Source organism: Phyllopteryx taeniolatus, chromosome 5 (genome assembly GCF_024500385.1).
Source record: "Phyllopteryx taeniolatus isolate TA_2022b chromosome 5, UOR_Ptae_1.2, whole genome shotgun sequence".
In the NCBI taxonomy this organism is placed as follows: Eukaryota; Metazoa; Chordata; class Actinopteri; order Syngnathiformes; family Syngnathidae; genus Phyllopteryx; species Phyllopteryx taeniolatus.
The window spans coordinates 9,167,928-9,189,220 of NC_084506.1; the positions used below are offsets into that span (position 1 = coordinate 9,167,928).

General features: G+C 43.3%; 2 protein-coding genes across 6 annotated transcripts in view; one reads left to right on the forward strand and one right to left on the reverse strand.

The window, feature by feature from the left end:
* Positions 1-20,737, forward strand: part of osbpl5 (oxysterol binding protein-like 5) — a 69,545-nt gene extending 48,808 nt beyond the window's left edge. The window contains exons 23-28 of one of the 5 annotated variants that reach the window (XR_009788423.1): positions 1,425-1,834; positions 15,815-16,021; positions 16,120-16,195; positions 17,375-17,428; positions 17,521-17,711; positions 19,504-20,737. The gene's annotated coding sequence lies outside the window, so the exon portion shown is untranslated. Of the gene's footprint in view, positions 1-1,424; positions 1,835-15,814; positions 17,429-17,520; positions 17,712-19,503 lie in introns of all 5 variants that reach the window. The other 4 variants (XR_009788421.1, XR_009788422.1, XR_009788420.1 and 1 more) reach the window with 4 other exon arrangements.
* phlda2 (pleckstrin homology-like domain, family A, member 2) lies at positions 10,248-11,411 on the reverse strand. The gene is made up of 2 exons (XM_061772528.1): positions 10,838-11,411; positions 10,248-10,594 (listed from the first exon to the last, which is right to left on the reverse strand). Exon 1 carries the CDS (start codon positions 11,283-11,285, stop codon positions 10,869-10,871), a length of 417 nt encoding a protein of 138 aa, XP_061628512.1. The 5' UTR covers positions 11,286-11,411; the 3' UTR covers positions 10,248-10,594; positions 10,838-10,868.
* Positions 20,738-21,293: the final 556 nt, after the last annotated feature.

The following is a 21,293-nucleotide window of genomic DNA, read 5'->3' on the forward strand; positions in this document are numbered from 1 at the left end:
CTTATCTCGGCTGTGTGCTTTGGGTCATTGTCGTGTTGGAAGGTGAATCGATGCCCAAGTCTGAGTTCCAGAGTGTTCTGGAGCAAGTTCTCTTGGAGAATTTCTCGATATTTGGCAGCCGCCATCTTGCACTCTATGGGGCCTAGTCGCCCAGTTCCTGCAGCAGAAAAGCAGCCCCACAGCATGACGCTGCCACCACCGGGCTTCACAGTAGGGATGGTGTTAGCCAGGTGATGAGCGGTGCCTCTTCTTCTCCAGGTATGACACTTGCAATTCAGGGCATGAAGTTTCAATTTGGTTTCATCAGACCAGAGAATTTTGTTTCTGCAGGTCTGAGAATCCTTAAGGTGCCTTTTGGCAAACTCCAAGCAGGCTGCCATCGGCCTTTTAATAAGGAGTGGCTTCCATCTGGCCACTCTACAATAAAGGCCTGACTGGTAGAGTGCGTTAGCAATGGTTGACCTTCTGGATGGTTCTCCTATCGCCGCAAGGGAACACTGGAGCTCCGCCTTAACGACCATAGGCTTCTTGTTCACCTCTCTGACCGAGGCCCTTCTTTCTTTGTCTGGGACGCTTCCAGATCTAGGAAGGGTCCCGGTGGTTCTAAACTTCTTCCATTTCCGAATAATCGAGACCACAGTGCTTTTCGGGACCTTCGATGCTGCTGAAATTCGATTGTATCCTTCCCCAGATTTGTGCCTCGACACAATCTGGTCTCAGAGGTCCGCAGACAATTCCTTAGACTTCATTGCTTGGTTTCTGCTCTGATATGCACTGCCAATTATGAGACCTTATATAGACAGGTGTGTGCTATTCCAAATGCTGTTCAATCAATTGAATTGACCACAGGTGGACTCCATTCAAGTTGTAGAAGCATCTCAAGGATGATCAGTGGAAATCAGATGCACCTGACCTTAGGTTTGAGTGTCATAGCAGAGGTGTGAATACTTACGCACCTATTATGTTTGAGTATTTAGATTTGGAATAAATTGACACAAATGTATGAAAATGTCTTTTCACTTTGTCATTATGGGATATTTTATGTAGATTTTATTTTTTTTAAAAAGAAAACTATAGTCAAAACGGCTATAGACTAAGTCTGTAACAGCAAAATGTGGAAAACGTGCAGGGGTGTGAATACTTTCTGGCGGCACTGTATGTATATTACTTTCCAGGCCGCTAATTCTAAGCTTTTATGAGCCGCAGCACCGCCACTGAAGGTTGTTGGTACTGTATCTATTTTGATTAGTATTAAGGGGAGTTCTCAAAACAGCATCTATTTTGTGTTACAGCACATAACCCAGCTTCATGTGGAAAGATAATAAACTGCATTGCCCACAAAGCATAGACAAGTGCTACTGTACATTCATCCTCCAAATGTTCGACAGTAGTGGCCATTATCACAGCGCTGGTGTCCTTTGCAGCAAAAACTTGACCTCTCCGCGGCTCGCTCCTATGTGGACTTCCCACTCAGCCCAGATTCCTGCCGACCTCCCTGCTCGGGTGCGAGAGGCAGAAGGTTGTGGAGGTTGCGCAGCAAGCTTTGAAGGAGGCTCCAGTGACTCATGACCCAACAATCCACCCAGCCTCCATGTGCCCTTCATCTCCCCCCTTGAAAACGTCTCTCTACTCACCTCGGCCAAAACCCCTGGCCCCGAGGCCCGGATAGCCGACGCTCGCCGGTCGTTGGCTGAAGAAAGCAGATTGTGTTTCAGATTCTTTCTGTGAAAGGCTCCTCTGTCTTCATGTGTGTTGTTTTGTGTTGTAGGACATCTGACCAGTGGCCTCTCTGCTTTAGGGGTAGAAAGCAGTACCCTGCCACGGCCAGCAGATGGTATGTTTTTCTTTCTTCCGAATATGGATTTTATATTTAACACAGAGAATTGATGACATTGAGAAATGATATCTTTGTCATCGTTTTTAGTGTCGATTTCGAAGTAGTTTCCCGACTTCCTGTTCCGGACTTCCGGCTGTCTGTCCAGGGGCAAAATGTCATCAGCCCCTCGTTTGTCATTTGATTCGAATAGCCTAGCGCACCAAGTGGCACCGAAAAAATACATTGCTATCAAAGTGCTGCCGCAATGATCAACGTTAAAATACTATTGAGCAAACAAGTATGTTTGATATTATTGTAAACCACTGCAACACTATGCACTGTTTGAACATCAACACTGTGCTTAAGTACAGTATAGGCAAATAAAAAATCTACTTAAATGATTGCTCATAAGGTAACTAGTGCTGACTTTCCATCTTGATTCTTCTCACTGGTCATGCAGATGCCTGAAATGTTGCCTCCTCATGCTTCCCTCGGTGCTTTGTAAAGGTACACCTTGAAATCGGGTTCCCACAACTCACACAGCTCTTCACTTTAACAGCTGTGGACATGTATCGTACCTCTTGGGGATCAAAACCAGACGCTTGTGGTCATGTTTTAGCCATTGGCTGAGGAGATGTGTATGCTTTTGACATCCTGCCATGTGCCTGCATGTAGCTGCGCGCGTTAAAGATGACATCCGTAGGAGATGATCTCATTGGGACTTCCTGTCTGGAACACAAGGCCCAAAATTACATTCCCAAGTAACCGGTGATTCAGAATACCCTCGCATCATTTGAATTGCATCTGTGGGAAAATATCACTTTTTGTGTCAACTACTTGGCCTGCGCTTAGTTTTCTGACATGGATTTCCCCCAAACTGCCACACAATATATACAGCATTCAATTATTTACTCTTTTGACATGCCGTTTTCCTATATGTTCCACACCAAATTTCCAATAGGGGAAAATCGAAAAGACTGACATTTCTGGACAGCTGAAGACTGAGCTTTAATACAAGTGAGATGAAAAAAATCCAATCCAGATGTGCGCCCATGTCCGGTGGTAGTGTGGCAGTGCACCCGTCTTGCTGAAAGTCAAATTCATCATACCACGCTATGCCACACTGCCACCGAGCTGTGCGATTTTTATCTGGATGAGAATTTGCAAGGACACCGGTTAGGACAAAGAGGTGCGGTTCAGTTCCCTGCACATTCTCCTGATTTAACACCTGCAGACTTGCCGGCTATGGGGGGCCCGAAAGGATGTTGCGTATCGCAGGAAGCCCACTTGGTGGCCCTGAGAAAAGAAATTGAAAATGCATGTGTAGCAATCCCATTGGACACTTTGGCCAACGTTACCCAAACAGTAGTAGTTAAATGTCTGGATATATATATATATATGATTATGAATATAATGATTGCTTGTTTATTAGACTTCAAGTATTTTGTCTGTCTACATCATCGCAACGCAGGAAGTAGCATTGCTGTTCTCCACCCTCACAATCACAGTCATTGATACCACTCTGACATTGTCCGACCTAAAACAAGGCATTATTGCCTTTGAAAAGACAAAAGACCGTCAAACTGGATCTCGTTCAAATTCACGGGCGCACCTCATAAAGTGTGTTGTGAACCATGCTGTCTGATTGGATTAATGTTGCATGCAAAACAACAGTTGAATATTTGCCAAAAAGGTTGCCGCTTGTCATGAGGGCTGCATTTGGACTGAAGGGACCATTGTTCTTCTTGGGAAAGACCCTTAAGCCATGAAAAGAAAAATAGCATTTCCTCCTTTTTCAAGGCTTCGTCTTCGCATTTCCTTCCTCTATGTGCATAGGATCTATAAAGTGGATTCTCAAAGTGTGATGGGGCTTCAAATTAGGGTCAAATAGTGCCAAACCTGACTTCGAGCATCATAAGCAATACTCGCCGTTCCATGTAACCACACTCACAGATCTATGATGCACACTATTTATAATCATGTCAATGAATAATTCAATCCTAACTATTTGTTCAGCAGGCTTGGGTGATTGTTTGTGCTGGAACAGTTTTGATGTGCAACAGGGGAGTTTGAACTACTCCCTCTGATTATTTTTTTTTTTATTGTTTTCATTATTCTGATGTCTATTGAAAATGTAGCCGGACAGAAAAGAGCAAAGCACCCCCAGCACATAACCAAGCCTCCTCCATGTTTCACAGTAGGGCCAGTGTTCTTTTCTTGGTATGCTTCATTTATGCATCGGTGAATATACAGTTGATATGCCCTGTTGTCTCATCTGTTCAAAGGACATTCTCCCAGAAGCTTTGTAGGTAGTTATTACAGTGACCATTCTGGGTTTTTCTTTCTTTTATTTGACAGTTACTGTCGGTCCAGAAATAATTGCTCAAAGAAAGATGTGATTGAAGCGTAGCGTTTCAGCTCTGATACAGTATAATTTAATACGAATCACTTCTTTGCATGAAATACAAACTATGATTTCCCCCTAATGCAAATCCCCTCACTGTTTCTTTTTTTTCTGTAATCTGGAAATGTCCTGCTGTAAAATACCAAATAATCAATTCAAGTAGGAATGTATCTGGACAAAAGTTTGGTAACGAGTCCTTGTTTGCTCACCCAAGTTCATTTCCTACAAGAAAGCATTGCACAGATTCCTTGTTAGGGTGCAGTATCTTTGCACTTGACTGTTTAGTGCACCATCGGAGTCATTATTGCACTATATTGGAGGCATTAGTTTCACCTTCACTTTCAGGTCGGTTACACAATGCGCCGCGTTGGAGTTTTTGAGCTTCACCTCGATGACTCTTAGTCACCTTGTCCTCACTTGTCCTGTCCTGGTCTCACTTTCTATAGCTATCTGTATTTCTTAAGTTACTCACTTATGGGATCGACTTGCATCCAATGGCTTGTGATGCAACAACATGCCTGAAGCTCGACGCTTGATGAATCGGATTGTCCAAACTGCCGTATATTGCAGACACGACTCAATAGAAAGTTGGGAATAGTTTCTCCTATTTGACATCGAGAGAGGGAGCTGCTCTGCTCTTGGTCATTTGTTTATACACCCACTCAGGCAGGTGCAAGCAAGAAGAATGTGTCTCTGGAGCCTCTTTTGACTGTGTGAGCAAACGCAAACCTTCTGAACCACCAGCACTCTCCTCACTCAGTCGCTGTGGAAATCCCTCGCCTCTTTTGCGATATGTCACGTGTGCTTGAAAACAATGCCGACAGATGCGTTGTTTGGTTTTCCCTTTTGTATCTGAACAAAACTCACACACGTGAAGACCCTCAAGCATTCACATAATTTAGAGTCGTCAATTGTGCGCAATGAACTTGCTTGCCCGTGGAGCATGCAACTTGTGAAATACTCAACATTTTTCAATGGGTTGGGTTCAAAAGACTGATTGAAAACCTTGGGATGCGATTCAAGTAGGAGTTTCAACTTTTTTTTGTTGTTGACATTTTTCAAAAGAAAATTCATTTCAAATATTGTTGGCATAAGGAGTAACACAAATATAACATTTGCAAAGGATTGAAGTGACTATATTTCATGGTAATAAAGTGTCATTTTAGGAAGCGGGAACAAGCAGCAAATACCAATTTCCCGCCGTCAAAGGTAGGTTTTTAAAAAAAAAAAATGTTTTTTTATTAAATATGCAATTGGATCAATATGCAGGACACCTTTTTTAATGTTCATCAAAATCCGGTCAAATTTGCCACAACATTAGATACACCAGTCCAATCGAATAAACTCAAATCTGCTCTTCAAGGTAGTTTTCATACCGGGGAAAAAAGAATTGCTATATATTTACATGAAATGAATACATAGCAGACTCTTGTCGATCAAAACGTTTCACTGCATCATTTGGATTGAATGATGCTGATAATGATTTTTCACGGTCTACCTAATGCTGTGATGAGTGAGAGTTGAAGCAACACTCACAGAATATTGTGGACTTTTTGACGTTGTATCTTCGTACAGTATATATTGAACTATTAACTTCCATTTCAAATGCGGTCAGATTTACTGTAAGTCCTTCCTCTGAAGTCTCTATCTGGTGTAAATCTTTGCGACGCCGTCATGTGCTCGTCCTCGGCCGTCCACCTCCTGGCTGCCTTGTAGACATTCTTGACAGCGTCTCCTGTCTCGGCCTGCAGCCTTTCTCCGGACAGCTGAGGCCGAGCAACATGATCCCCCCGCAGGCTGCCCTTATCCCAATACTGAATGTGTACGTGTGTGTGTGTGTGTGTATACGTGCCACATTCACAAGATTCCCTTTGGAAAAACAGGCTTACTAACTATATTTAGGACAATATTGCCATACTTTGACATGTAAATGCTTGTTTCTGGGGATGGTGTTTACTTGCAGTGTTTCCTTGGTAACACTGTCGTAGAAAGAGCAATGTCAGTGTCAGGGAAAATGCTCACAAACAACGTGGAGTCATTATTGAGGATGTTGTTCCGCAATGAAGCCGTACTTTGTAATCTGTCGTGTCTCTGTTGTGTCTTCATGTCACCGACTTCACTTCGCTGACGTGGCCAGAGAAGTGGATGTGCGGACCGCTTTCCCCCTCCTGAGTCACTGGGCAAAAATGAAAAAGATAAACAAACGTTGTTGTCATGACAACGCACAATAAAGAATCAGGGCTTTTTGGACACCTTTATCTGCAAGGAGCCATGTAAGCGAACACCAATGAATTATATATCTATAAATAAAAAAAGACTTTTGGGCCAACAATCAATTATGCGTCGCTTGATCAAGCCGTTGCCCTCATATTGCCCGAGCCGCAACTTCAGGGTGTGTGTCTGACTGACGTAGAGGCTCAGGTATGTGGTCACCTGAGTGATGTATCACAGTAAAATACCAAAGAAGGTCGTTTCCAGTAAAACAAGCTGGTGAACATCTCTTCTCGGAGGAGATGACTTCACAAACAAACGGCTCTGGAAGATCGGTGGTACTGCGCAATCCTCTTGGGCTTTTACGTCACATCTTGGTGGTCTGTGACGTTTGGGTTTGAGAGTGTTTATATTTACACATGACGCCGCCGATGTTTGATCCTGCCGGCATCACCTTCATCTTCTTACAGGAAGACCGTCTGTTTGTTGGCTTCCTGTAAGCAGAGTGACACCCCCGTCGGAGCTGTCGCGTCATCCGGCTATCGTAAAACATGATCTTGGGAAAATGACAGGAAAATGGTACAAAAAAAGCTGGGCGTCGTGTCCGCCCGAGCAGCAACGCGCTCTTCAAACGTGGCAACCAGTGCAGTCTTCTAATTAATGCGCTTCCCGTGAAAATGATATACTGTACATTGATATAATTTGACAGTACTTTCAAAAATGTAAAAAGTCCCCAGGCGTTTCGATCACAGGTCTGTGTCACATTATCATGCATAAGATTGCTTGTGTTCATGAGGCTTGCCTGCCATGTTTCTATCGTCTATTTTTCCCGATGACACCCTCATGAATTAGCAAATCTTCACCATCATTTTTGGGTGCTTGAGCTGTTGTGTTCATGTGAGAGTGCAATGACATATAAGGATAGCAATATAAGGTATAAAAAAAAAGTTGAAAAAAGCTGTGTTTGGAAATTCAAGCATCAGCTAAGTCGACCCCAAAAATTGGTCGATGCAAACATTTCTGCCTCGAGGCAATCAAAAGTATTAATGAAAGCATATTTGCGCCGCCCGGAACCATTTGGCCACTGTCCATGTTTACCGCACGGACTTTTGTTGCAGATGGAAGCACTGCCGTACCAGTGAAAAGCATTGCCTATAATGTCTGTAAGTAATTTTAAGACACTATGGGATGTGTAATGTACATATAACATGATATATGAGTGAGCTGATTGGTAGTTAGCGGGTTGTTTTTTTAATTTACCTAAAATGGTAATTGGTAGCGCGTTCATGCTAATTGCGAATGCTAACTGTTTAGCATAGGCTGATTTTGTTGTCTGAAATTCTGTACAGAGTTTATACCACACACTCGGCACCAGCATATGCATGTTAAGGATAGAAGTCCAGCCCTCATAAATAACAATAAAAGGCATGTTAAAATACATTTAAAAATAAATACATCAAAATTGGATTTTCTTTTTTTTTTTTTTTTCTTCTTTTCAGGGGGGAGTGGGCGATCGATCATAATCGATTATAAAAAGATTCCATCGTGACAGCCCTAGTAGTGTCTGTGTGAATATTGAAACTTAATTGAATGAAAAGTCAGGTCAGGGTGTATCCCGCGTCTCGCCCGAAGATAGCTGGGATAGGCTGCGGCACGCCCGCGACCCACGTGAGGAGAAGCGGGACAGAAAATGGAGGGATGAATCAAAAGTGTCCTGCATGTCTTAGCGCCCTGATCTTTTCCCTCAGTATGAAACAAAGCATTCACTGTGACGCTGCAAGTAGGAAATGGGGATGGTGCTCCATGAGAGGATGTTTGAATAGTTACCACTTAGAGCAAAGACACATTGTGTGTGTCCAGGGTTCAGGACACACATTACAATGTCCGCCTGATGTCCAACTCCTGACCTGCTGCTGAGTCAGCAATGTTCCCCGTGAGTAGCACGAAAAATGAGCAGCAGCTCACAAACCCTTCAGCCCACGCGACCTCGCGGGCCCTTTGGCTTCGGCACCGCTGCTTTCTGTGCATGAGATTAAAGTGGTGCCAACTTGTGAGTCCGTATTTTTAGAGGGGAGGCCCATCCGCCTTCATCGTGGCGTGATCCCACTTCAAAAGCCGGATAAAGGACCGCGACCCCGACGCGCACTTCCCGACTGCTTTAGCCTTTCCTTCACCTCTGACCTCGGCACATGTGTGCTCGCAACATGCCTTTACACCACGTTCTTTTCTCGGTCTCGCTCTTTTCAGGAACATGATATTATTACAACATACTACATCATGTTCTAAAAATGAGTAATAATATTCACGTGTAGTTGTCAATCCACTGCTGACGGGTTTGCTGGTGTACGTTTCACTCTCATCTGCTTATATATAGAATGTGCTTCCAAAGGGGCAGCCAACAATGGGAAAACCTTTACACCTGCTTTTATATTATAGAACAAATTTAGGAGTATTAATACAAAAAATACTGCTAATCGACATACCAATATCACTGTCAATATGATTAATGGACCACGGATTGATTCTCAAGGGCTTCATTCATTCATTCTATTGTCTTCTTTTTTTTTTTTTTTTTTTTTTTAAATTCTGTTTAATTTGTTTGTGTTGTTTTCATGACTGGGCAGCATTCATTCATTTAGGTTGGGCTTCCTAGAAAAAAAACAAATGCGCTGACATTTCACTCGCTTACTATCTTATGACGTTCAGACAAACGGAAGGAATGCATCATTCAACACTTCCGGGAAAAAAAATCACCCGACACATTTCAGATCGTGTAAGGCACATTGTGAAACACCATAAAGGTGCCAAATCACCCATACCCCACACCTTCGAAGTAGTAGTTAAGGTGTGTTGAGAAAGGCTCAACCCTGCTCTTATCAGTTCTCTTGAAAGGCTCCCGCTGACAATAAGGAGCCACATTCCACCTGACTCCGGAAAGGAAAGGGACTTTCCGGTCCGCCCTTCTCCTTTGACTCAGCATGTCTGGCATTTACTGAGAAATGTGGTTGCCGAGAACGTTCCCAGAGTGAAGCGCACACCGTCACTGCCTCTTAAGTCGTCAGATATGTGCAGAGCTTCACACGACGGGCAGGGGGAAAACCCGAAAGAATGCCACTCAGTGTGGAAAGCGGACCTCTGTTGCAGCCTAATAAGGCGTCATCTGCGACAGATAGATAGTTTTAATAATTACAGTACCCACCTCCCCCACCCAGTTTTGCCATTAAGAGACTTCATTCGCAATGTTAACAAAAGCCACCGCTTAATGGTTTAGAGGTGTCGTCAAAAGTAAGTGCACAGATACTTGTGTAAAAAGATACTCGGGTAAAAGTAGATGTACGTTTTCAACTCCTCCACGAAGAAAGGTACAAAGTCTGAAATGTACTTTAGTACAAAAGTAAAAATGGCAATTATTATTATTATTATTTTTGTAACTATCATTGATACACATTACCCGTTTTGACAACTTGGCACAACGGGTGAAAAAAAACGTACATAACGTCATCATGTGCAATGGCTGAAAAAAGTAACAAGCCTATTTTCACAGTTAGCATTTTTCAGATGTAGAGTAAAAGTTAAAAAAAAAAAAAAAAAACAACAGGCCAAGTCACTGATGGTGTTTTTTTTATTTTTTTTTTAAAATCAAAATCACTTATTGAGAAATTAATAATTTTGCACCTTTAACGAGATCTGTACCAAAATTCCTCACCACTCCTGAAGGGTTTGTGGAAATCAGTAGTTTTTGTTGTTGTTGTTTTTTTAAAATGAGTAATTCTAACAAACATAACCTCTTTTGCAGAAGTAATGAAAAGCTTCAGATTTTGTCAAAAAGATGCACATATATTTATTGAAATAAATACATCAACGTATCATGCTTTGAAACAAGCAAATAATTTAAACAATACAAGTGCAGTTTACCAGTAGACACCATATCCTGGAAACCAATAAATTAACAAACATCATCTTCTTTTTTTTCTTCTCTCCAACGAGAGCAAACTTCACTTGTCAATCCATGAGAGCGGAGTTTGGAAAATGTCTGCTGGATTTGTCAGAGTCGTCGTGACAGCTCAGTCCACAATCCTTCATCTCTGGACCGGATGCCGTCATCGTTCCCTTCTGGTTGGTCCTTGAATGATTATTTCTTGTGTGGTCCACACGCACACACGCTGGGGGGGGGACAAGGAGAAGAGCGTTTGAAATACGTAACTTTACACAAGGAGCCCCCCAACAAAGTCACTTTAAATCTCTTAAGACTTTCCCTTTTTTCTATTGCAGTTAATCTACTTTTTCTCGTCTTTGTTACTTTGTTTGAATTTCGCGATATTTGTATTTTGTTCCTTGGCAGTTGTCAGTGTGAAAGACTTTGTCATTTTGTTTGGAAAGCTATGATTCCGAGGATGCAGACTCACCATACAGAGCGTGAGGCTTGGGGTGGGGGTCTCAGGGTGCCCTCGCCATGCGACGCTCCTGCTGGCCCGGCGACGCGCTCTCGTTGTCCTGGCGCGTCTTAAAGTCCCGGATGGCCTTGCGGTTCTGGTAGTCGATGAGGGCCATGGTGATGACGGCATTCCAGCAGTTGTCCTCGCCCGGGCAGCGGAAGTCGATCTCCTTGTCGTCAGTGGTGACGATGGTGAAGTAGACGAACTTGCCGGTGCGCTCCACGCAGTCCACCTTCTTGATGCACTGCAACTTGAGCTCTTTGCCCCGGGAGCGCTTGTGCGTGTCGGCGTACATGTTGAGGCTGTCGGGGGTCAGGACGCAGGTCTTTCTCTTCCAGAACTGGAGCAGGTTGTCGCTCCTCTTCTCCAGCTCACCCTCTTTGAGCACCTGGGAGATCTCAGCCGCAGACATTTTCATTCTCTGCAAAATGCTTTGACGGAATTTGCCTGGGTTGACTTGGGTCAGAGCAGCCCGAGGAAGGAGCCTCTTGTCGGGTCGGAGTAATCCACGGCGGCTATTTGTGAATGAACCACAACGTGGAGGAGCACTTTTTATAGGCCGGCCCCGGCCTGGGCCCTTCCCACATGACGTCACTTTGGTCGGGGAATGCATCAGCAGTTGCCAGTGGGCTGATTCAAGGCTGTGTGTGTGTGGGCGGAAAGCTGGAGGCTCAGAGGCCAGAGGAAGTTCTAAAGGTGGACCAAACCACGCACACACCCAACATGTTAATTAGTTACTAACCCTCATCCTACTACTGTGGAGATTAGGCCAAACATGCGCCCTCTCTAGCAGTGGCTGTGAAACCGATTGTGGATCAAACATCATACATTTACACTGGCCAAGAAAGAAGCATCAAATTACAGCATGGGGGAGGGGGTTGGGGGGGGGCATATTTGGTAACTTGAACTCAAGTCCAAACTGTCCAAATTGTATTGTGGCGTAGGGTTAGCATCAAAGATCGAACGGTGCCCGATGCGACAGCCATCGATTGCGCCCCCTTTGGCCGATTGTCAACGGGGTGGGGGCTTGGTGCTGGCGGAGATTTTGGTTTGGTTTGTTTTCAAAACAGAGGTTCGAAGTGTATGTGCCATGTGCGCCGACCGTCAATTGCGCACCTCTGCTCGATCGCCCCCCCGCAGAACGCCACCCTGGGCGACTGCCCATCTCGCCCACAACAGCGACCGCCACCGGGTAGCGTGGCTGAGAAAGTTGTGCTCAGTCCTGGTTGCTTAATAGTAGTATAATATGGCTCGGGTCACAATAGGGCACAGGATCCCACACTTGTGAAAATACACAGTTGTTGTTTTTTTAAAGTGCTTTTATTAAAAAGCTCAACTTCTTTTTGCACTTACATGATAGTTGAGCCTCTTAAAACTGCACTTTGCACATGTTCAACAATGGCGACAGTTTACTTACTAAGGTTGAACCAGCCTTATGACTGTCCAGAATAGCGGCGTAGTAGGAAACTATTCATAGTTTCTCAAATCTACACTAATGTACAACGTACTTCTAATAATTGGCTACCTTTTCTAGCGACATAAAGGTGCAGGTGCGGGTCCAAAAGCACTTGCACCCCTAAACGTTAAACAAAAGCATTTTCCTGATCATGCGCAATAGATTCATAAAGCAAGGTGTCCCCTTTGTAACGTTTTCTCATTATTGTTCTGATACTGTTTTTGTGTCGGTGGTTGTCAAGCCACGAAAAGCCACAGCTGAACGAGTCAGCGGCACTTTCCTTCCAGACTGCACGCTAGTCGGGAAAAAAACGGGTCCGAAAGGTCACACAAGACGGGAAGGCCACTGATGCTTCACTCGTTCACGAGACGCAAAGAATGATCCACATCCAAAGTAAGAATTGTGAGTCAACATGACGCCATTCTCCTCTTGCTGTGTTATTATCTTCACGTGGTCCTTCCCTCTACAACTTGACTTCATCACATGACTCATGTTTGCCGTCTTCTGGCGTTTCCTTTCAAAAAGAAAAGGCCGGTAAGAAGACGAGTGTCATCACGTCTTGTGTTTGTCCAGTACTCGACTCCAAGCGACCCCGACCCCGACCCCCTCAAGGAATCTCATGTGGCCCTCTCTAATCCTATAATCGTGTTGTCGTTGTTTTTTTTTTCACTCAGGAAGTGGCATCACTCACCTGGTGATCCTCCCTCTCCGATTTCGTTTTAGGGGCTTTCGGTGTTGTTTCGGAGGAAAACTGTGGTGAAGGCATGACTCAGCGTGCGCTGCAGCGTACTCCATTGGAACACTTTGCTTGCCGACTCAGTCGGATTCCGTCGAACGTATGTGTGTTTGTCAAAGGAGCAACAGGGGAAATAAAGTCAACTTTAAATATAGAACAAAGTCAGACAAATTGGAGTCTTGAATGACAAGACATAAATATTACAACGGCAAGACTCGACAGGCAGAGGAGGAATGGAAGCAAACGTTGTTGCAGCTAATAAATAGCAACCCTTTTATTTTCATTTTAAAAAAAATGGGGTTAAAAAAAGCAAATCAATGAATAATAGAGCTATGATGTTCTGGCACGTAGCCTACCTAAAAAGTTGGCGCCTCCATTTTGCTGATCGTAGCAGAAAAACACAGCACAAATGAGCAAGGAATCATGACAAGAACGAGAATGACAGAGTAAACAAAAGACACTGAAGGACATGCACAACTTTGTGCTGTTACTTCTTGTGCTTGCAAGATCGAGATTATCTCGGAAAGCGGCTCCTTTTGTGTTCCTTCCATTTCATTTTTTTCGCTTTGCCAACACAACTGCAGTGGGTGCGCCAAAGGGAGCAGCTCAAATGTAACAAACCAACAATGCATGACATATTATTTACAGTTAAGGGCAAAATTAGTCATATCTAAAGTTTCAGTTCAAAAAGGACTTTTAGATGGGCCTTTTCTTTCTGAAAATGACACAAGAAAGAAATCCTTAAATTGTGTTAGGAGATAAGAATGGGGAAATATACATTATTATATGACATTATTCATATTCCCAGCCACATTTTTGGTATTTTGCGCCATTCTCAAGGATGCTGACAGCCGACGCAATCCAGACAGAGCGGTCGCGTCCAAAGTTAGGGGCCGTTTGTGGCTAACCGCATATTCTCATAATACAACCGACATCTAACGTTTATGAGGAAAAAGGGAAAATGTTTAAAGATGCCACACTATATTTTTTAAAATTAAAAATACAAATGTAACAAAAGTTGGATGTTAAAGATACCACTTTTTATTTATATTTTGTTTGGGGGTCGGGGTAATGAAAATTTGTCACAGATTAATTTTTTTAACTTGTATAAATAAGTCAATTGTGAATAAATTAGAATCTTATATCAGAATATAATGAAAAATGTCTTAAATTGAATATTACAAGGTATGACACAATTTTTGGTTAAAAAAGATATGACACTAATATTCTTACCTCCTATATTAAATGTGTTATTATTGGTTTTGCATATTGAATTGGGTTTATGGTGTTTTATAAACACAAGGCGGAGTGGGCCACCCTGTTCCTTTCATTTTTCGGCATGTGGCCGTCAGTGGAAACAAATGTGGACGTCCCCGATCGAGAGCGTTCTAATCATTAATCATCATCGTTTTGAAGATTTCCAAAAGTGCTGTATTGCACCAAGCTGACATCATTTGGCGTAAATAGAAACGAGGCGCACAAGCCGTGTTGCGTGGCTGCTGAGTAGCAGCAGTCGTCAAAAACAGAACATGTCGCCGCTTGTGGGAAAGCACAACTGTTTCTTCTGAGTGTGTAACACGGATCCAGGAAGTGTGTGTGTGTGGGGGTGTGTGTTGTGGCAGCCTCGGGTTAACATCAGCACTTTCCGGTTCTCACTCTTTCTGCGTAGACTAAACTGAAGCCCCCCGAGACACACAGCAGAAACATGATAACGTGCCAGGTGCGAATACAGAGGAGGCGACTAATCGTGACACAAAAAGAAAAAAGCTTGTTTTGATTGTTTCTTTTTTGCCTCGTAGTGAGGGAGTTTTGCAGCCGGGGGCAACGGGTGTGACATGCTAGGTGAGAGGTGCTTGCTTGTCATGTTGGGGCACGAAGTCCCCGTTTTGTTTATTATGATTCACAGCATACAAAACACAGATTGTTTCTCATTAACTTGAAATAGTTAGTGTTGAAAATAACTCGGGGCGTTACAGTATATTTATCCTTATGTGTCAGAGCCTGTGTGGTAATAACCGATTCATAAGATAATAACGAGATCCTTGCTGACCTCAAATTTCCCATTGGAAATAATGAAAAAAAGAAATCCCCCCTTCAAGGATCCAACTGTTGCTAACATTAAAACTTAGTTACATTCTACAGGCAATGATTTAAGCAGCTCTTTCAAATGTTTGATGAGTCATACAAGTAATAATAAGTGAATAGTAAAACAAAAACAGAATATACCACTCCAACGTAACATACACGTGAAAAAAAGAAGGCACCTACTGCAAAATGCAAAAAGAATAGAACAACTTAACTTACTTCATCATGGGCGATGACGCATGTATAAAAAGTCACGTACCCCTGTTCAAATGTCAGGTGATGTCAAAACATGAGACCAAGATTTAATTGCAAAGCTTTTTCCACCATGAATGTCTCGCAGACTGTACAACTTCATTGAATTTCCAAATAAACAACTGAGATACACAAGTGTACATACCCTCGCGACTGGCACAGAATTCACCGTTCACATTCAAACTCAAAGTGCGTCTGATTAAGCCCAAATAAATAAACCATTTAGTTGCTTTCTAGCATCCATCCATTTTCTGTACCGCTTTATCCTCACAAGGGTCGCGGGCCAGCTGGAGCCTATGGCAGCTCTCTTCGGGCGACCAGTTCAGGGTTTACACCCTGAACTGGTCGCCAGCCAATCGCAGGGCACATGCTTTCTCGCAGAAGCTTGACATTTTTCCTCATGTCTTTTTGTCACCAGGGGCACAGCCAGAATTTTTTTCCACGGGGTGGCGGTGGAATACTGAGGACACCGGCTGGGTGGCAGACTTTCTGTCTGGAGCGGCTGCGGCCACCGCTGGCCACCACGTAGCTCCACCCCTGCCCTCCACCTTGTCTCAGGCCCTAAAGGCATCTGAAGAAAAACTGCCCCTAAGCGTGATGCTGCCACCACCACGCTTGAGTGCAGGTATGGCGTTCTTTTGGGGATTAGTGGCGCTGTGTTCGTGCCAACAAGTTCGACCTTGGTTTCACTGTACCATAATAAAATCTCCCAAACACATGTAGGAAATAGGCGAGGTGGTGGTTTCCAATTGACTTGTGCAGATTATAGGTCACCAAAAAACCTGGCATTTGAACAGAGGTGCGTAGACTTTTTATATCCTCTGTAATAACACTGCAGTCTTGCTACTTTGGATGTGAGTCTTGAAAACTCAAGGAAAAACCAAATGCGTACATATATTCAATCCTGATGAGTTGGAACTTTACACGTATGTTTTTCATCACATCAGGGGCATTCACCTTTCGAAGTTCCATCACCCCCCCCCCCCCCCCCCCCCCAAAAAAAAGTACTTCATTCTCTGTTGCACATGATTAAAATGTGATAAACGGACATTATTTTCCTGTTAGCTTAACACATTTTATTCATGTGCAACCAATGTACATGTTCGAATTAAATACATTTAAAAAAACTTTTTTCCCCCTCCCCAGTGTTGTTAGTAGTGACACTAACACACCATGCGAGGCAGGTCCACCAATATTATAGAATATAGATCATTAAAGCAGGTTATGCGGGGATGCTACGCTTTTGATGAAAAGCCATCTTACTGAAGTTATTTAAAGGTAAACATAAAGCACATACTGGCTTGGCCGCAATACATTTAGTCACGTTCTTTTGAATTTCTACACATTGATGCTGCTAAATCAGTGCTAGGCCGTGTGTTTACATCCGTCGTAATATCCGGTGAAAGCCTCCCGAGCTATACATAGCTGCTTTAACAATAGGGAGCAGTGCGGATGAGCTTGCTGTGACGGCCTGCTGACATGCACAGCACAGCCCGCAGGTAACAGCTGCACTGTGACAGACACACGCGCGCACACGCACACTCTTAGAAACCAGTTGTAAAGTCGTAATTGTGCCTTTGCTCTTTAGTGACATGCCCTCGTGATGAGGCTGTGGGAGCTATTTGGAGCATTGTTCTGATAAGCCCAGTGTGTGTGTGTGTGTGTGCGTGTGGCATTCAGCAGCGTGGGAAAAAGAACAAATGGCTGATGAGTGTCAAACATAGTGTTGCCAGAGGAAAATTACTAAAAAAAAAACAAATTCTGTCATGCATTCTGCACCAGTCGGTTACGTGAGCAGTGAAGTTCCACATTCTGTTTTGCACATCATATTGGTCATGCATTTTTGTAAACGTAAGATCCGGCTGAAAAAATGTAAATGATAGCTGTCGCATACATGCGGTGGAGTAAAATGTGCAGAATTTCCTTCTGACACAGCGCAGTATTGTACTTTAATCTCTCTGCATGTGATCCTACTTAGGTCGACTGTTGCGGACAACATGTGCAGCGCCAGAATGCCATTAGACGCTGGAAAGTATGTCGTGGATGTCAGGCCATATTATTTGCATTAATTGTCACGTGCCTATCTGTAATTAAGCAGGCGTGACACTTCCTCCATGTGCACAGTGAAGACCGTGAAGAGTTCCCGGTGAGAGCTACTGTGATGAGATCTACTACCTCAGTCTTGTTCCAGTGACTTTGTGAAAGAATGGCAGCTATGCAGGTCTGCTGTCTCCCCGCCTGCCATACAATGAAGTGTCTGCAAAGCTTCATAGGAGATCATGTGATCAACGTGGACTATTTTCATATTACTGAAGGTAATCCGCGGCGGAAGCAGGGCCATGGGTGGGATTTTTGCACTTGAAAGGTTTAGCCCTTGTGCGCGACCTACAGCCAAGGCAACAAATAATATGGGTATGGTGTAAAAGACTAGAAATACAGGGTGGACCAAAAGTAGTTCTACACTTTTTGATTTAACTATCGCAGTGATTCCCGAACTCACATTAGTGTGCCCTGATTTGGTGTGCCACAGGCATGTACTGTATTCCCTTAATTGGTAGGAAATAATTTTGATTTATTACAAATAATGCACCTATATAGTGACAGCCAGAACAATTACTGTAATTTCTCCTGTATAATGCGCATTTCCCCCCCAAAGAAATTGTCAAAAATCAATAGTGCGCATTATACATAGGTATAGGGGAAAATGGAAAAAAAAACTTTCCTATTTTATAAATGTATGCCACCATCTAGAGGTTATGAAAAAGCTGTACACTTTCATTCCAAAATGCCACCACCACCTAGACGTTATGAGAAAGGTGTTGTCTCCACTTTCACTCCAATAATATGACAGGGGTGCGCATGACTGCATATATGAACAGTTGTGCTCATAAGTTTACATACCCTGGCAGAATTTGTCAAATATATATATATATATATATATATATATATATATATATAATTTTTTTTTATTTTATATATATTTTTTTTAATATGACTGATGACTGAACAACAACCATCATTATTTTCTTTATGGTTATGTTTTGCTTAATGATAAAGCTTTTCTGAAATGCTTGACCGTTTAATTTGAATCCCATCCATCCATCCATCCATTTTCTGAGCCGCTTCTCCTCACTAGGGTCGCGGGCGTGCTGGAGCCTATCCCAGCTGTCATCGGGCAGGAGGCGGGGTACACCCTGAACTGGTTGCCAGCCAATCGCAGGGCACATAGGAACAAACAACCATTCACAATCACAGTCATGCCTACGGGCAATTTAGAGTCTCCAATTCATGCATGTTTTTGGGATGTGGGAGGAAACCGGAGTACCCGGAGAAAACCCACGCAGGCACGGGGAGAACATGCAAACTCCACACAGGCGGGGCCGGGGATTGAACCCGGGTCCTCAGAACTGTGAGGCTGACGCTCTAACCAGTCGGCCACCGTGCCGCCTAATTTGAATCCCATGAAAATAAAATGAAGTGTGTTTTGCCTGGCCCTTCATGTTTTCTTTAAAGATTTGTACCCATCTTATAAATCCTGCTTGGGTAATCAAACATAGGAGCACAACTGTGTGTTTTCTCATTTACCAAATTAAAGTAGGGCTGTGAACTTTCAAAATAAGAGCAAGTAAATAAAAATAAAGTATTACTAATATAATATCATATAATATATATAATAATATAATATAATAATTTTTGGGGAAAAAACTAACAAAATACAGATAATACTTCATGTTTTGATCATATGGATAGAAGCAAAATCATGCATTGTAAAAATGCATTATACATAGGTTTCCAGAATTTTGAGTCAACTTTGGGGGTGCGTATTATACATGGGTGCGCATTACATCACATAATGGCCGAAGTTACAATTATCCTGTGTATCCGTCCACCTGTTGCCATTCATACAACCGATGAAAGCCTTGTGTTCAAATGAACGGGCCCAGATTTTCATCATGTAAAATATGTTATATTCCTTTTGTTCTGATGCAAGTTGTTGAGTCGATTTAAGATGTTATGACAAAGTATAAACTTAAACCAGCTTCATGTTTTTGAAAGTTGCTGGTAGTTTGTACCAAGTTTAAACCATCTGTATTTACATTCCTACAGATTTTTCTTTCTGGGAAAGGATCCACTTCAGCAACTTTTCGAAGGAAAATACCTGGAATATGATTTCATGGCCAAGTCAATGACCTGACCTTAACCCAATTGAGCATGATTTTCACTTACAGAAGACCAAAGGGAAGGCAGCAACCCTCACAAAGTAGCAACAGCAAGTGAAGAAAAAACTCTGAACTTCAAATCCTTTGTCTGCAAAGGATTTTCATCCGAGTCGTGAAAATTATTGTTACAATTAAAAAAAAAAAAAAAATCCAAATTTAAGAAGGGGGGGGCGGAGGGTGTGTTCCAACTACGGGGGGAATATTTCACTTTGTCCAAATACTATTGAGCCCCATTAAATGGAGGCTGTAAATGGTTGTAATTCTCAAATGCAAATGTATTTTGGTATTCCGTTGCATATTCCATACTTCTGAATTTAACTGTACATTGGGGATTGCCATATTCTTCGCATAGGTAGGACAAATGCATTTATATTGACTGGCCGCATGTTGGCTTTTCACAAACTCAGACTGAGAGGATTATCATCAGCACGTCTGGTCCGCTGAGGTCTCTTTTTTTCATGCCAGATGCGGTACACACTTATCCACATCCAATACTACCTGCGATTGTCGTGTCTGTGTAGACGTTTGATCCGCGTGTCGGCGTCAGCAGCAACGCGATCACAACTGAGAGGCGATGAGCTCTTCGTCGCGCTCGTTGACTTGTGGAGAGCAACGCGAGGTCATCTGCATAAGCGAGCCTCCATCTCTGGAACCCGATTTGGCTCGCATCACTTCCGAGGCCACACAAGCCTTCTTGTTCGCATACTCTGTGTTCACAGACACGCAGTATAGAAGTGCTGCCAAATGCACCTTAGAGCCAAGAGCACAACAGAGGCTGCAACTGCAGCTGGTAGAGATGAAGAGAGTGCCCTTGTGTCCACTTGTGTTGGACGACGACGACGAGAAGATGGCTTTTATTATCTATTCTGTAATACACAAATAAAGTTAGGCGGTAATGTTCTTGACATACAGTCATTTTATAAATATGGAAATTCAGACAAATTGTTCTGGAAGTGAATTTCTATAGGTTGGCAGCTCTGCAGTCACAGCAATAAATACGATTTTACAAAAGATTGGCATAGTTTTATCATTAATAATTGGCAGGTTTTAATTTTTGTATTTGAATTAATGTAAATGCTTTGTGTTGCATTTTTTTTGTATTAAAAGCTCTTACAAATAAAGTCTGATTGATTCATCGATCATATCTTTCGGCCTTAGGTTCCTCAGTTTTGGTCAATAACTTCATTTCGCCGCATCACTAATTAATATCATATTGTTAGTATTGTGCTTAACAAGCTGTCCATTATTGCACTAGCAATACAAGTACTTGCTTTCATTGGAGCAGATAAAGTTGTGCAACACAGGATACGACAGCATGATACTGGGCCACGTATCATCTGGAGCAGTTCCGAATGCAGATTTTATATCAAATCCATCTTCTAGCGCTTATCCGAGGTCGGGTCGCGGGGGCAGTAGCTTTAGCGGGGACGCCCAGACTTCCCTCTCCCCAGCCACTTCCTCCAGCTCTGCCGGGGGGATCCCGAGGCGTTCCCGGGCCAGCCGAAGGACGTAGTCTCTCCGGCGTGTCCCGGGTCGTCCCCGGGGTCTCCTCCCGGCGGGACGTGCCCGGAACACCTCACCGGGGAGCCGTCCGGGAGGCATCCGAATCAGATGCCCCGGCCACCTCATCTGGCTCCTCTCGATGTGGAGGAGCGGCGGCTCTACTCTGAGATCCTC